This window comes from Zosterops lateralis (genome assembly GCF_965231275.1).
Source record: "Zosterops lateralis genome assembly, chromosome: 17".
NCBI lineage: Eukaryota > Metazoa > Chordata > Aves > Passeriformes > Zosteropidae > Zosterops > Zosterops lateralis.
Window position 1 is genome coordinate 8,220,647 of NC_139777.1, and position 12,379 is coordinate 8,233,025.

Sequence of the window (12,379 nt, forward strand, 5' to 3'; positions counted from 1 at the left end):
CTTGTCTGCATAGGCCATAATTAGGGAATCACTGCTCAAGGCAGATATTGCCTTTCACATTTATGATTTCCATTTTGTATGTCTGTAGGCATTGTTCACTTATGCAGCAGAATGACAGACTTGAAGCAGTACTCTTCCTATTGCAGATGTAATTTAAAAATCTGACAGCTACTAATCATTTCTTATTTTTGAAGATTCAAAGTCAGATGAAGCAAGTCTCATGCCACACTTAAAGACTATGGCAGCATAACACTGATCTTAATTAGTTCTTATATTCCTGGCACTTGCATTGCTGACAAAGACCCCAGAAATGTCAGAGGAGACAAATTCCATTTCCTTTCTCTTAGCCACAGTTAACTTCCTGAGACTTCCTGAGTCTCCCTACTGTTTGTGAGCTCTAATTGTATCAATGAATCCCAATTAAAAGCTTAAAGGCTTACTCAGTTACTGACAGATAATCCAGAATAGTTTCTTTTGGGAGCAACCTAAAGTGTTTAACTGTTCTAAGAACAGTAAAGCAGTGAAACATCAAAGATGCTTAAAAATGCACTCAAAGAGAAACCCATTTTTTATAAGAAGTTTATTTTCCTTTTGTGTGCCCATTATACAAAGTAAGCAGCCAGAGCTGCCATTTTGTCCTTGGGTTTCTTTGGGTTGAGTCTTCCTCCAGGTCTCCGGCCTTTGCCCCTTCCCCGCCCTTGCCTCTTCCCTTGTCCCCCCCGGTGCATGGGGTGCCTCATGGCCGCGTGTTTCAGCTCCACCAGGTCCTGAAACACGGGGTCACAGAACACACAGCCCGAGTGCTGGGTCTCGTCGCCAGGCAGGGGAGATTTGGCTTTGTTGAAATCCACGTCCACCAGCGCCGCCTCGCACAGCTCGCATGTCTCGGGCGACACCCGCACCTTGTGGGCGTTCTCGAAGAAGTGCACGATCACGTTGCATTTGTTGCAGGCCATCTTCCACTTGGGCCCCGACGTCGAGTCCAGCACCAGAACCCCGTTCTCACACTCCACGCACTGCCCAATCCCAAGCATGCTAAGGGAATGCTGGCACGTGGGGTGGGTGCACTCGTTACAGCCCATTCCTGGGGAAGAAGAGTGAAGTCATACCGCCCTTTATCTCACTGCTCACACTACTCAGCTTGAAGGAAGTGAGACACGAGCCAGAGACATTTCACTATACTGTAGACTTTCTAAATCACTAAAGAATGGAACTGCTCCCAAAATGGCAACTTGCCTCTTCACAGTTTCAGAATAATCCCCTGCTGAAAAATTTTTCTGTAATGGTATTCAGAATTGCCATATACTGCCACTGTACAGTACAGGCACTTTAGACAGATTAGTGATGAAAACCCATTACATTTTCAATTAAATGTATGGCTCCTGCTTATCTGTTATTTTATACTTGAACTACTCACTGTTAGTCCAAGATATTTTTAATTAAAAGATGGTAATAAAACAATGCAAAAAAAGCTTCAATGCACTACTTTAAGTAAATTTCAGTCCCACAGTTAACTAAACTAACTGCGACTTCTTCTTATATCCTTCAACAGCTTTTGACACGCCATTTATCTCCATCAAAACACCCCCAAGACCTGGTCTTTATTTATACTCCTATCCAAGCCCACTCAAATTTGCAAGGCATCAGTATCTTGATGTTTTTCACTGCATTCTGAGTGTTGTGAAGGTCACCTACAGTGCATACTGGTAAATTTTCTTACTTCTTCTATTAAAAAAAAAAATTCAAAAATTTGTTAACTAATAAATTTTGGTTTAATGTGAATTTTAGATATCTAGAGTCTAATTTGAACAGCACTTTATACTAAGCAACACTGATTTAAAAACTCCTAAAAAGCCCATTGTATAGAATGTACCTAATCTATTTCAAGTGAGGATGATACCTGCGTGTTTGCAGAACTCCTACCTTTTTTCATGTCCCTGAAGGGAGGATGGTTGTAACAGTATGGACACAGTGGATAACTCTTTCCTCTGGATCCAGACGACCACAGCACCAGCTCAAAGTCATCCAGGGGACAACGCAACTCCTTGTAGAGTTTGATGGTACCGTTCTGGGGGAGACTGTAGGTGTCATCACAGTGAGAGCAGTGCAGGCGACTCGGCTTGGCCTGGAAACAGAACACAAATCTCCTGAGCAACTCCACGGTCAAGAGAGTTTAAAACTTGTGGTAAACCCAGCTGGAGCTGCTCTCTGGTTTGTCCCCCAAGGCAAAACCCAATCAGCCTTTTTGTTTTAGAAAGGCACTCTTGAATGTGATGACCACATTTGAACCCAAGCTCAATAATAGAAAAGAAGTTTATACTCAATGCTCCCCAGCAAGTGAAATTCGAATTCCAAGAATGAGGTAAACTGACCTGAATATACTTCATGAAACGATGGCATTTACCACAGCGGGAAAGGGGTTTGCCTGTGGCAGCCAAGGGTGAAAAGGACACTTCCATCAGCTCATCCATACCTGCAAAAGAAAAGGAAATTAATTTGACTGGAAACTTCAGTCCTGGCACAACATTTCAGAAAGCCTAAACCTCTAAAAGGAGTCTAATATATAAGTATTTTCTATGCAACAACTAAGTAATTGTAGGGAACTTCACATGTAGAAAGTTTTACCTGCAATAGAATCCACAAAATAGTGAAATTTCCTTTTGAAAATGTCAAGGGTGTGCTCCAGGACCTGATGATAATTTGCTTTACCCAGAGCTATTAAGTTGAGTTGCTTCTCTACAGCACTGCGGATTGTAGGAAGAACCAATTCTGCATCTAACAGGAAACCAGAGACAGCAGCAATGAAAGGTCAAAAATTAGAAGTAGGAAACCATTTACACATAAACTGACATCAAAATGTGCATTATTTAAGACAGATATGTTACTTACACATTGACAACAGCCTTTGATAGTAAAGGGAAAGGAAGGTAAGAGGATGGAAAGGGAAGAGCATTTAACTGACCTATTTTGTAATAACCATGAACCAGAACGATGCCAAGGTTTGTAGGCTTTAGTCTTCGACCACTCTCCACTGTGACATAGTTTCGCTGGCAAATGTTGTTAATGTGGACTGGAATACTGGCATCAGTTCCTGCCACACAAAGGAAAACAATTTATCCACCCTGAACAAAACAGAGTTTTCATCAAATGACTCACTTCCAGCTTCTCTTGTTTAATGTCAAATTACAGGGCTCCTAAAACTGCTTAAATTCAGATACCTTCTTAATGTTACCCAACTTCCAGTGTCTAACTTCTCTCTCTCTAGTAACTCTGATGTTCCTTTGCAATTCTGGTAAGTCTGAAACATATGGTTTAACCTTAATCCTTTCATCTCTTCCAAGAAATTACTATTGGGAAGACATCTATTCTTTACAGTTATTTACTCTGGACAAACACAGTAGAGTAAGAGACTGTTTGCTCTGATGGGGCGAATTCATGAAAATACATTAAAAGAAACCAATCAGATTGATAAAGGAAAGTAGAATTGTGGTAAATTGTATAATGAGATACAGAAGGATTACTGAAGAGAGTAAGCTAAAGCAAGCTGTAAAGACAAAAATCATTCCTAAGAATAGTGAGGTGCTTCCTTCCACACATCAGCTCTTTCTGACAGAAGTGACAGGGATGTGTTATGAAAGGATACTGCTTTGGTCAGAAACCAGAAACTACTAAAAATAAGGATAAGAAAGGGAAAGGAACGTGGGGTAAGAAACAATCTACCATCTGCTGAGGGGAGCTACAGGCGTGGTGGTTTGAAGGGGAAAACATGATCACTGTGCATATCCAAATGAACACTGAGAGCTCATTACTGACAGGGACAGTGCAGAGGAGTGACTCAGACTCTTTGCACTCTTGGTGGATGCACTGCAGAACAATGTAAGTTAAGCAAGATCCTACCAATGCCATGCTTTTCCATCAGAGTGATCAGTTCTGCTTCTGTCAGGTAATCAGGAGGGTTGGTTTGCTTTTCCAGCAACTTTATTTCACCAATTGGAAAAAGATCTCCTTTCTCACAGTGAGGAAGGCTCTCTTCTAATGGGATGCTGTGCCATGGCATAATTTCTGTGAACCCTGTAGGTAAAGAAACAAACAACTTGCCAGTTTACCATAGAAGTCTCAGTAGTGCTGCCACATTCTTTTTACAGAAGCCCAAGAAAAAACTTCTGCCTGTGTGTAATTTATCCCCCAAAAGGCATTTACTGTTTGTGAAAAGACTGGTCTTCACACTGGCAAATGTGGCATTAAATCTTTGAGACTGCTACATGAAAAACAACACTTTTTCAATCATAACTGAGGTACAAAAATTAGGGCAAGACTTGGTCTCTGGTTTTGAGAGCTCAAAAAAGTCTTCACAATTGCACTTGTCCCCAAAACTTCATTTTTATATCCATCCAGTGTATTAATGGGAAAAAAAAATTAATCTGCAGCTAACACTTACTCCTGATTTGTCTTACCTGGTGAAGTTACCACCTTTCCAACACAGGTAAATCTTTCAGGGCCAATACTGAAGGAAATGGTGGTTTGCAGGTACTTGCAGTCAGCACTGACAGTGGCAATGAAGTGCCGAGTTATGTACTCGTACAGTCGCCACCCGTCTCCACCTGGGGAGAAACAACACCTCAGCCACAAAACAGAATCAAATTTCAGTACTTGGAAGCTAGTAATCTGGGACAAAATTCTCCTAGAAATGTAGGCATTAAGTTGTTTTCTTTTTCTTGGCAGTACTATAGTCCCAAAGATCAATTGCTGAAGCAACTCTGAACTTCACTGTCACCAGAAGTTTCAGTGAGGATCAAGTTTGCTCTCTCTTCACTTCTTGCAATTCAAATAATTTTATTTTCTGTTGAAACTCATTGATTTTGAAACTGGCACCTTACACCTCAAGGGACTGATTTCCTCACACAGTGTCCCAACAGTACCAAATTTGCCAGTACCTAATTCTGCTTCAGTTGCAGCTCTCATTGGGGTGATGGGAGGATGGTCTCCTGCATCGTGGCCTTTCCTTGGACGATTGATGCCTTCTGATAGCAATGCTTTTACCTGGGTGAAGAAAGAACTGGCTTACTCAGATCAAATCCATAACAGTACAACACAGGTAAAAGAAACTAGAGATATTTAAAGTTTCTGAAGGCCTATAGGTTATAATACACCAAGCAAGATCTAATCTAAAGCAGACTAGAGAATGACAGTACAGTTTTTGCTTCATGTACTCACAGTTTCTGCCCAGTAAGGATTATTGGCTTGTTGTCTCAAACATCCTTTCAGGTCAAAGTTTTCTGGATAATGGGTAGTTTCTGTTCGAGGGTAGCTGATATAACCCTGAGTGTAAAGACGCTCTGCTATTTGCATGGCGTGTTGGGGACCCATTCCTGACAGGGGACAGGAGGAAACAAAAATCATATACACATCCCTGTGATTATGGTTTGCTGCATCTGGATGTACACCTTACCCAAGTATTTAAATAAATTATGGTTTATCCTTTCCGTAAGACTTTTGTCACCTTGATCTTGCCAAACATTTCACTTTTGACAAGCAGCTTTCTAAACTTGATCCTTTGCCCAAAATGATGTATTATTTGTTCTGTTTGAGAGGCCACAATATTTTGCTTTAAAACAGTGTGAAAATTTGAATTTTTGTACCTACCTAAAGCAGCACTGGCCACTCGGAGCATTTCTACTGTGTTCAGAGCCAGTGGTCTCTGCTTCACCTTCTCTTTTTTACTCACAGATTCTACCTAGAAAACAGCATTTTCACAGTAGAAGTTCTAACATTTGGTAAATGCATAAATTTAATCATGTCTATAAATATGTATCATACCTACCATGGTCTATTCTTATCACATTTGCTTTGTTCTCTTAAAACAGTAACCACCAATATATTTTTACTTTAGAAAATCTGACTGGAGATAATTTTATCAAGTTCTAAAATTAAAGTCTCAAAGTCCCTTTGTGCCAGGGCTAGATCAGGTCTATAACTAACTGGGAACACAGCAAGGCAGTTTATTGCTGTCTTTACTTCCCACTTACCTCAGCAGCACCGACTTACAGTGCTACAGGGATTTAGTGCTCATTCCAAGCAACAGTCCTTACTATAAGAATGCAGATTTTTAAAAGCTTCAAGCAGTCTTGGAACCTTGATGTCTATAAGCACTTAAATCCAAACACACTGTCAAACAAGTATTGAACAGAGCAGAGTTATAAGTTAATTGGCTATAAAGACTGTATCATACATATGATTAAATATTTAACTGCAGGAATATTGCCCCACACATAATTAAGTTCCGATTTATTCAATGTCTCATCGGAAATAAGAGGTCTGCTTGGAGACATCTGAACAGTATTTCCTAGCAGGTTTAGTAATCAAGAGCTCCTATCATGAGTGATGAGCATTTCCAAAGTCAATATTAAGAAGAGGCTTCTGCTGAGATGACCACATCAGCACAGTACAATCAACAATTAAAAAATCTCTTGCCTTTTATTCTCTCTCATTTACACAAAGCTGAATGAAATAAAAACCAAAATACAGATATTCTACACTCTTTAACAAAAACAACCAAAAGCCTCAATATGCAGCAAATAAAAAATTAAATTGTATTTCCTTTATATGAAATATGGATCTACTGACACTTGGTAAATATTCTCACCTTAGCTTCTTTTGCCATCTTTGTTATATTCAGGAACATTTGAGCAACCTCACGATCAAATACCCTCACTCTATCCCAATCCAAAGTGAGAGAACTTTCCTTTTCAGGGTTCACCTATTGGATAAAAAAAAAATTAATTAATTCCCACCAACTCAGCTCCTAGAAGTGTGAGAATGCATATTCCCAACAAGAGTCCAGCAAGCAAATCTTAGGACAGACAGGATTTGTTAGGACAAATTTAGGACAAACCTACACCAGGATACCAGTGCCCAAACATGTAGTTGTGTTCTTTTTTTTTTTTTTTTTTGGGGGGGGGGGGGGTTGAAAAGGATTTTTTTTTACTTCTAGAATACAAAAATGGCAACTTTTTACTAATAAGGAATCCCTTATTTGCCTAAAAAATCCTTGTGATCACAAGCCATAAAACCCTGTTGGTTTGCTCTCAGAGCTTGGACAGCAGCAAGGCTGTAAAACTACTCTAAGCTGCCAAAGTACTCCGAGGACTCAATTGCCAATTAACACAATGAGCATTTTATTTGCTCTAAAATTCCAATACTCAGCAATGCCAATGTTTGTTGGCAGGCTAATTAATTCCTGGATTCAAATTAACAACAGTCAGTCCAAGGACCCCAGGGAACAAAAGAGAACCATTTAAGTAGTCCTTTTGGCTGAATCTAAGCTTAGATGATTAGCACTGAAGAATTCTTATAAGCAGCAGACAATAAGCACTTTAATACAAAACTGACATCCTGGAATCTGTTCTTGAGAGTGGTGACACACATGTGAACAGAATGAGGTCACATGAGTAAACTATAGGCATTGTGAATTCTTGTCAGCAGCTACAAATTTATGAATGAACAAAATACAAATGCATTTCTTTTGTAAAAACAAGTACTGTAAAACTTACTTTGGCTTGCAACACCCAGTAGGTCTCAGGCTTAAATGACTGGATTTTGTCATGCCTCTCAACACAGAATCCAAGTGTTGGGGTCTGACATGGCCCAAAGGAGATGAGGGAGCTGTCTAAATTCCCGTATTTACCCTGAAAATATTTAGTCTGGAACCTATGAGAAAGGAGGGGAGGAAAAAACAAATGAGGAATGTATACATTAATATTCTCATTCCCATGAAAAGCAGAAGTTTTTGTTATTATACATGCACAAAATATGAGTAATCCACAGAATCATTCAGGCATTAGGAAAAAAAGCATTCTGAGAAACACCATCTCTTACAGCTAAATAAGACAATCATTTTGCCTCACAAGGAGCTGGGGGGGGACACAGCCAGGACAGCTGATCCCAGCTGATCAGGGGGATATTCCAGATCATGTAACATCATGCTCAGCATATAAAGCTGGGGGAATAAGGAGGAAGGGGGGAACACTTGGGGTGGTGGTATTTGTTTTCCCAAGTAAACATAATGGCTGATGGAGCCCAGCTTTCCTGGGCATAGCCGACCACCTGCCTGCCCCTGGGAAGCAGTGAATTAATTCCTTATTTTGCTTTGCTTGTGTGTGCAGCTTTTGTTTACCTATTAAACTGTCTTTATCTCAAAGCCATGAGTTTTCCCACTCCTACCCTTGCAGAACTCTCCTCTACCCCAGGGGTGGGGAGGCAGTGAGTGGCTGTGTGGGGCTTGGTTGGGGTTAAACCTCGAGGGCACAGAGCCATTCATTCCTGAACCTTTTGCAAAAGCCTCTGCAGCCTGTGCTGTCACCTTGTGAAGGCACAGCCAATCCTCAGATCCAGCTCCTGGCGGGCATCCACGGACAGAGCCTCGTTGCGATTGGGCTCTCCCAAGTGATTCATGGCATTGCAGATGTCTGTGTCGGTGATGGAGCTGAATTTAGCTCTGTAAACCGTCCTCTCCGTGCCACGGGGTTTGTTCATCACAGGGAGAACAGCATCAAGAACCTAATGAAAATTAGAAGCACAGTTAAAAAGGATTTGAAAGATAAAGACTTTCTCTCTAAAGATAAAAAAAACCCCAATTCCCACAAAATACTTGTTTCTATGTCACTGCTTTTTTAATTCAGCAAGATGTCATGCCAATACATTAACCGATAAGCCAGAGCAGTATTTACCCATCCACTCAAAAGCATATGAAGAATTAACAAAACTGAAGGGTTTATTTACTATACAGCAACTGCTGGGAGCAAATCAGTATTTTTGGCTAAGGGCAAAGACATTCACCAGTGCAGCTGCAGCACCTTTTGGTGAACGTGTGCCAGTGTCAATCTGGGTTTATTCTACTCATTGCTAAGGCACAAGTCATGAATGATACAGGGGTATGTAAAGTACTTAAAACATTCACTTGATGAAACATGTTTCTTTAAACTAAAGAAAATCCCCAAACAAATACTCTTCATATAGACTTCTGAGAATAGGATGTTAAAAAAAAAATCTTAGCAAAGTTTTAGTTCTATGCTTTTTATTTGCAGAGGCCAAATTTCTGCAGTAAGCCTACACTTACAAGCAGCTTTTGTGCTCTAAAGCGTCTAATTGCTTAATAAAAAAAAGATAACAGAGATTAAGTTTTATAAGGACATAAAAATAACTACTCCAGCTGTGGAATAGAGACCAATTCTTGAAGCACTGGAATGTTCTAACATTTAAGAGGCCTGATTGTTTATCTGAGATGAGCAACACCTCTGAAATTTATTGATACTCTTTAACTGACATCTTACAGAGTTCAAAGCATGTGAGCTTTTCCACCAAGGCCCTCTATGCCTTTAAAATTTTATTCAACTTTAGTTTGAATTTTACTGTATACTCATAAAACAATGTATTGATAGTCTTGTCAGACATATATTATGGTATTGTGAGTCTTAAAAATGGAAACCTTACTTCAAAACAGATGTTTTCTCCTTCCTTATCGCAATCCAGCCACAAGACAATGCAATCACAGCCTCTTCCCTCCACCTGTGAGAAAAATGAGCACAGGTCTTCAGCAATTCAAAAACTCCCTCCTCCCTACATGTATATCTCTTTTTCTGGTTTCAGCAGGATGTGTGAAGTGTGAACAGTAACAAACACAGACTCATTTTAAAGAAGGCACTTATAAGCTGTGCCCTGAACTTGCTATTAAAGCTAAACTTGTATCCAATGCTCCAATTCTGAGAAGGAGGACATCAATTGTCAAAAAACTCAGAAGACAATGACAAAAGTGAATTTAACAAAGATTTCAGACAGTGTAAGAACCAGCAAAAATAAAATATTATTTATACATAGTAGGTTTAACTGCGACAAAAAGCTGCTCCCTGGAAGAATTCTTATTTAGGAACATAGAAAATGATAACTCTAAATACTACTCATAAGAAAGAATACCTGTAAAAACTTCACCATGGTCAGTTTGGGATTAGCTTCTTTCTTTTCTGTGGGAGCTTTGCTAAAAAGTTCTGCTGGATCCACTTTGTCCCAGCTGTTATATTTTCCTGAAAAGCAAAAGCATATTAAGTGGAGCTCTGAAGGAACATTTATAAAACAAACAGCTTTCTTTTGCAAAACACTTGGCTTTCAAAATTTGTACAGAGAATTTTCTACCCTAACACATCTTGCTTTACTGTATACCAAGGGACCTCTTAGCTTTTCCTGAAGGACCTGGCAGCTCTACAAGCCCTGTCAGTTAAAACATCTGATGAGCAGGCAAATACCTATGAAATCCAAGGTCATGACGTGCCCACACACCGATGTCATCTTGAAGTGGGCGCTCTGTCCCATGAAGGAGCCGCTGTACTCGTGCACGGAGCACGCACCGTTGAGCCCCTTGCGAGAGGACATGTTCCCTGGGAAAACACGAGCAGAAATATTAATGAGGTGAAAAAAAACCCCAAGTCAGCTGCTGAAACAAATTATTTTGTGTCAAATTACATCCCCCTTTACTTAGATCTTACAGCTAGGTCTTCCTGATCACAAAATTCTACTTATTGATCAAACTTTTAGTTCATTAAGTATCAATTCAGGGCTTTCCTAAAGTATATTTCATTTTCAAATGAAACTATCCATTATCTCCACCAGCCTTTCCCTCCCACCACGAAACTTTACAAAAATACAGCAAGTTTTCTAGAACACACGCTTATAATTAATTTATTTTCCAGATATACAAAACTTTTACTTCAAAAAAAATCTCAGAACAGCAACTTGCTACTTGATTGGCACTTTCCAGACCCTGTATGCTCTAAGGCACACTAGAGCTACACAAAATATCAAACCCAGATTCCTTTATTTTTGGATTAAACAGTCATTAGACCATAAAAAGAGCGTGATGGTGATTTATTAAAAAACTATGGACATTGATCTAATACCAATATCCAACTATGACGGACAAAGACTCTCTACAGTTTAAAGTTAGAAAGTGTATGTTTATTACGACGCCGGGCAGCGTGCGGGGAAACTCCCAAATACACACAATTTACAGATGACCACAGGGTCTTTTATGTACAGGAGTATTGAATACACAAAACACAAATGCATATTCATAACTCTGATACATCCCATTCCCCGCTTCGTATGGAAATTAGCCCAAAAAGCCATTAAACATGTGTAGTTTGTTCTTTGAAATGGGTCGGTGGTCTTTTTTATAGGGCGGGGTCTCAAAATGATGAAGTAAGATGGGTCTTCCTCCCTTGACTTTTTAACCTTTAGTGTTAGTGACAGCTAAATCCTGTTTTTTCCAGGACTGTTTGATTTATGATTGTATTGTATTCATGGGGTCTATTGATTATTCAGGATGCAAAAGCCTAGTTTGACAGCTTCCCTGATTTATCAGTTCCTTCTAAGATTTATCCATTCCTTCAGTCTGGTTTCTGTTAGCAAAAGGGAAGTCCTAGCTACATTATCTCAGCACTATCTATTTTGACTACACTCTTTAATTCTTCTAAATCAAAGCCTCGATGGGACATCCCGTTCTTTTATGAAGCTGTCCGAAGGCTCCGTTCCCGAGGGGCTCCGGGCCCAGGACAGCCCAGGCGCTGCCCGGGGGTTTCTCACCCTCAGTGCCCCGACAGCGGCCCCGGCAGCCGCACCCCGCCTCCCCTACCTCTGGAGAGGATCTTGGCGATGGACTGCGCCAGGGACGGCTTCTCGGCCACCATCAGCACGGTCCGCATCCTGGCCCGCTGCGGCGCGGGGCCGCGGGGCCGGGCGGGCGGGCGGAGCCGGGGCGCGCCTGAGGGGACGGAGGAGCGCCGCTCAGCCCGCAGCTCCGGGGCACCCGGAACCGACGGGCACGCCCGGGCCCGCTTCTTCCCGAGTGGGAGCCGCCGAGGAGCCGCCGCACGCAGAGCAGCCGCCGAGGAGCCGCCGAGGAGCCGCCGAGGAGCCCCGACTCGCCCCGCTCCGCCCCGCCGGGCCCGGCCGCGCTCCGCGCCTCAGCGGGCGGCCATGGCCGCGTCACTGCCGGGTCACGGCGCCGGAAGGCGCGGGCGGCCCCACAGGGCTGCGGGCGGGCGCGGGAAACACAGACATACACACTGAGAGACACACGTGCGGGGACGCGGACACACACACTGATAGCACACACTGATAACACACACTGATAACACACACTGATAACACACACTGATAACACACACAGACACACGTGCAGACGGACACACACTCTCAGACATACCCACAACAGACACATGTGCAGACACACAGACACACATACAGACACATGTACGGACACACACAGAGACATACACATACAGACATATGAACGAACACACACGGACACACGCACACATTTACACACACA

At 41.6% G+C, this 12,379-nt stretch overlaps 1 protein-coding gene across 1 annotated transcript; it reads right to left on the bottom strand.

Annotated features, from left to right (window-relative positions):
* Nucleotides 1–570: 570 nt before the first annotated feature.
* TOP3B (DNA topoisomerase III beta) lies at nt 571–11,781 on the bottom strand. The gene is made up of 17 exons (XM_083874165.1): nt 11,681–11,781; nt 10,296–10,427; nt 9,970–10,076; nt 9,490–9,564; nt 8,360–8,556; nt 7,551–7,707; nt 6,644–6,757; nt 5,644–5,734; nt 5,215–5,369; nt 4,935–5,040; nt 4,455–4,601; nt 3,898–4,071; nt 2,963–3,091; nt 2,626–2,775; nt 2,373–2,473; nt 1,924–2,125; nt 571–1,084 (listed from the first exon to the last, which is right to left on the bottom strand). Exons 1-17 carry the CDS (start codon nt 11,748–11,750, stop codon nt 603–605), a joined length of 2,589 nt encoding a protein of 862 aa, XP_083730291.1. The 5' UTR covers nt 11,751–11,781; the 3' UTR covers nt 571–602.
* Nucleotides 11,782–12,379: the final 598 nt, after the last annotated feature.

What these genes read in the sequence shown, in the direction of transcription:
- TOP3B (XM_083874165.1), bottom strand. Translation starts at nt 11,750, where the DNA reads ATGCGGACCGTGCTGATGGTGGCCGAGAAGCCGTCCCTGGCGCAGTCC. An exon ending in CATGACCTTGGATTTCATAG is followed by an intron (nt 10,077 to 10,295) that starts GTATTTGCCTGC and finishes TTTGCTTTTCAG; the next exon opens with GAAAATATAACAGCTGGGAC. An exon ending in TTTTGTGGATTCTATTGCAG is followed by an intron (nt 2,474 to 2,625) that starts GTAAAACTTTCT and finishes TTTCTTTTGCAG; the next exon opens with GTATGGATGAGCTGATGGAA.